The 2,635-nt window shown below is 31.1% G+C and overlaps 1 protein-coding gene across 1 annotated transcript; it reads right to left on the bottom strand.

Annotated features, from left to right (window-relative positions):
* Nucleotides 1-218: 218 nt before the first annotated feature.
* Nucleotides 219-1,881, bottom strand: LOC126675069 (protein FAR1-RELATED SEQUENCE 5-like). Its single transcript, XM_056104964.1, has 2 exons — nucleotides 331-1,881; nucleotides 219-260 (listed from the first exon to the last, which is right to left on the bottom strand). Exons 1-2 carry the CDS (start codon nucleotides 1,879-1,881, stop codon nucleotides 219-221), a joined length of 1,593 nt encoding a protein of 530 aa, XP_055960939.1.
* Nucleotides 1,882-2,635: the final 754 nt, after the last annotated feature.

The raw sequence follows: 2,635 nt of genomic DNA, 5'->3' as shown, positions 1-2,635 counted from the left end.
TTCAGCATCCAGATCATGATGTTCAGTAATGATGTGTGTGGTATCTTCAACCTTGACAATTATAAATTTAATGATAAAATTATAGTTCATGTAAAAAAATATATAAATAAATTAATATAAAAATCATATAAAATAAATTATAAACAACATATATATATATATATATAACCTGCGGTTTGGGTTGCTTTTTAATTTTTTTTTTCTCTCTAAAGCACCTTTTAATCTCTTATTTGGACGTCCAACTGTCGCTTTTGTCTTGACTTCACACATAATTGGAGAAGATACTTTATCATCTTTAGAATTAGATAAACTAGTCACGTGACTATTTACCTTCATTTTTTGTAAGCTCTTCATCAATTTTCTGAAATCTTCACATGCATGCTCGTACATATCCTCACTTTCAGATGCAAGTGTTAATATTTCTCGAAAATTATGACTCAAAAATGAATATCTTTTTCCTATCGACTCTTGTGGACTATTTTCAACTCCAATACTATAATTGTCCTTGATTGTTCCAATTTTTGCATCTCTTGTCCACCTATTCAAGATGTATTGTGGTGGAAGTTGTTTAATATTTTTCTTATCAAGAACTTTCAAAGTATGCGCACATAAGATTCCAACAAAAGTAAATTTCATGCAGCTGCACTTAACTGTTTTTGTTGATATTTCTAAAGTTACCAAGTGTTCTTGATCTTTTCGACCACATTGGACTTTATAACTGGTAACAGATTCAGACTTGTCAACTTTATGCATAACACAATCTAAAACCTTCATATATTCACTTTGGAACATCTTATATACCGCTGGAGTGTATACCTTTGAAGTGTGTCTTAACATCTCCACATTAGCTTGTAAAACCGGAACTCTTTCTCTCATTCTGAATTCTATCGGCAACTCATCATACCGTTTATCTGATAACAACCTGTCATAATTATCAAAAAAATGGATAAAATTATTCTTTGCATCCAAATATTTCTTTAGAACATTATTCATCGACTCACTGCGCTGCGTACTCTTCATATCAGCTGTAAACATATGTCGCCCATATACCATAGCCCATTTTTTTCTTACTTCAAAAATTCCACTGCACCATTTATTATCAGTAAGCATATATTTATTAAGCATACTATTCCAAACTTGAAGCCATTCATCTTCGTCTTCATATTCATAAACACATGAGCTGAAATCATTTGCAAACTGTTTTGATGAATGAAAAATATGGCTTAAATTTTTAGCAGCATTCTGATAAATATGCCACATGCATAATCGATGATGAGTTTCAAAAAATACCTCTTCAATTGCTTTGGCCATAGCTGGACATTGATCTGTCAATATCGTCCGAGGTTGCTTACCAGACATTGCACTGAGAAAAGTCTCAAATAACCATTTAAATGATGATATTGTTTCATCATAGAGTAAAGCTGCACCAAAAATGATACTTTTCTTATGTTGATTAACACTAACAAATGGAGCAAACGGCCTGCCATACGCATTTGTTTTATAAGTTGTATCAAAACACACAACATCTCCAAAATGTTGATAATCAATAATTGATCTACCATCTGGCCAGAACACATTCAATATAAAATTATCATCATCATCAAGTTGCACCAAATAGAAATAAGAGGGATCTTGCAACTGCATTTTATGAAAATACTTCATAATAGCATGACCATCTCCTTTTATCATTTTTGTTCTACGCTTGGCAGATATATAGTTTCTAAAATCATTATCCAAAAATCCATTAAATTCATGACCTCCACTTTGTGAAGTTAGTAAATTAATAATGGACTTAATAGATAATCCAGCTTTTGCAGCATCATCAGCTATAGCTTTGTGGACAGGTGTAATTTGTCTTCGTGATCTTAACATGTGTTTCATTTCATTGGTGTAGGAGTAAGTTCATGGCTATGCTCCTCCTTAAAAGAAACAACCTCAAACATACCATCTCCTTTGAGTTGACATGTCATTTGTGCCAAACAATTTACTCGTGAAATTGGATGTTCAGATTTTACCTGTTCGCACCTTTTATCAACGCTTTTTTGACCCTGCTTTGAACAACAAAAAGTTCTTCTTCTTATTTGTCCATCCACTCGCTTCAAATATTGTTTTCTACCACTGAATCCAAATTTATGAGCATAGGTTTTATAAAAAGCATATGCACTTTCTTCACTGTCAAATTTCATACCAAAACATGGAATTTCGATATCCATAATTCTGATGTTTAACCAAAAATATTATATTAGTAGCATTAAAAAATTTAGAAGAACTACTTAATAGTACTAATTATTAAATACAGATGACATGAAATTCATAAAATCTAATAAACATATAAATAAATTATAAAACAAAATAATTATAAAGAATAACAATTTTAATAACATACCTTAGTAATTTTTTATTATTGATGATAGCTTGAGATAAATGCAGCAACAGTACAAGTTTCTATTCAATTTAGGTCTATAATCACTTTGCGGCGTCAGGGAAAGTAATAGGAGCAGTTGAGTGGGTACGAAAAGCTAATTGAATAGAATAGGAATTGGTTAATTAACTTATTAAGTCCCTAACTTTAACCAGAACTTTACCCATTATTAACGTACAAACTGGGTAATTCGTATTAAAAAAATTCTGTGAG

The sequence above is a fragment of the Mercurialis annua genome, linkage group LG1-X (assembly GCF_937616625.2).
Source record: "Mercurialis annua linkage group LG1-X, ddMerAnnu1.2, whole genome shotgun sequence".
NCBI lineage: Eukaryota > Viridiplantae > Streptophyta > Magnoliopsida > Malpighiales > Euphorbiaceae > Mercurialis > Mercurialis annua.
The sequence above is the reverse complement of the archived record's forward strand: the minus strand, read 5'-3'. Positions and strand labels throughout refer to the sequence as shown.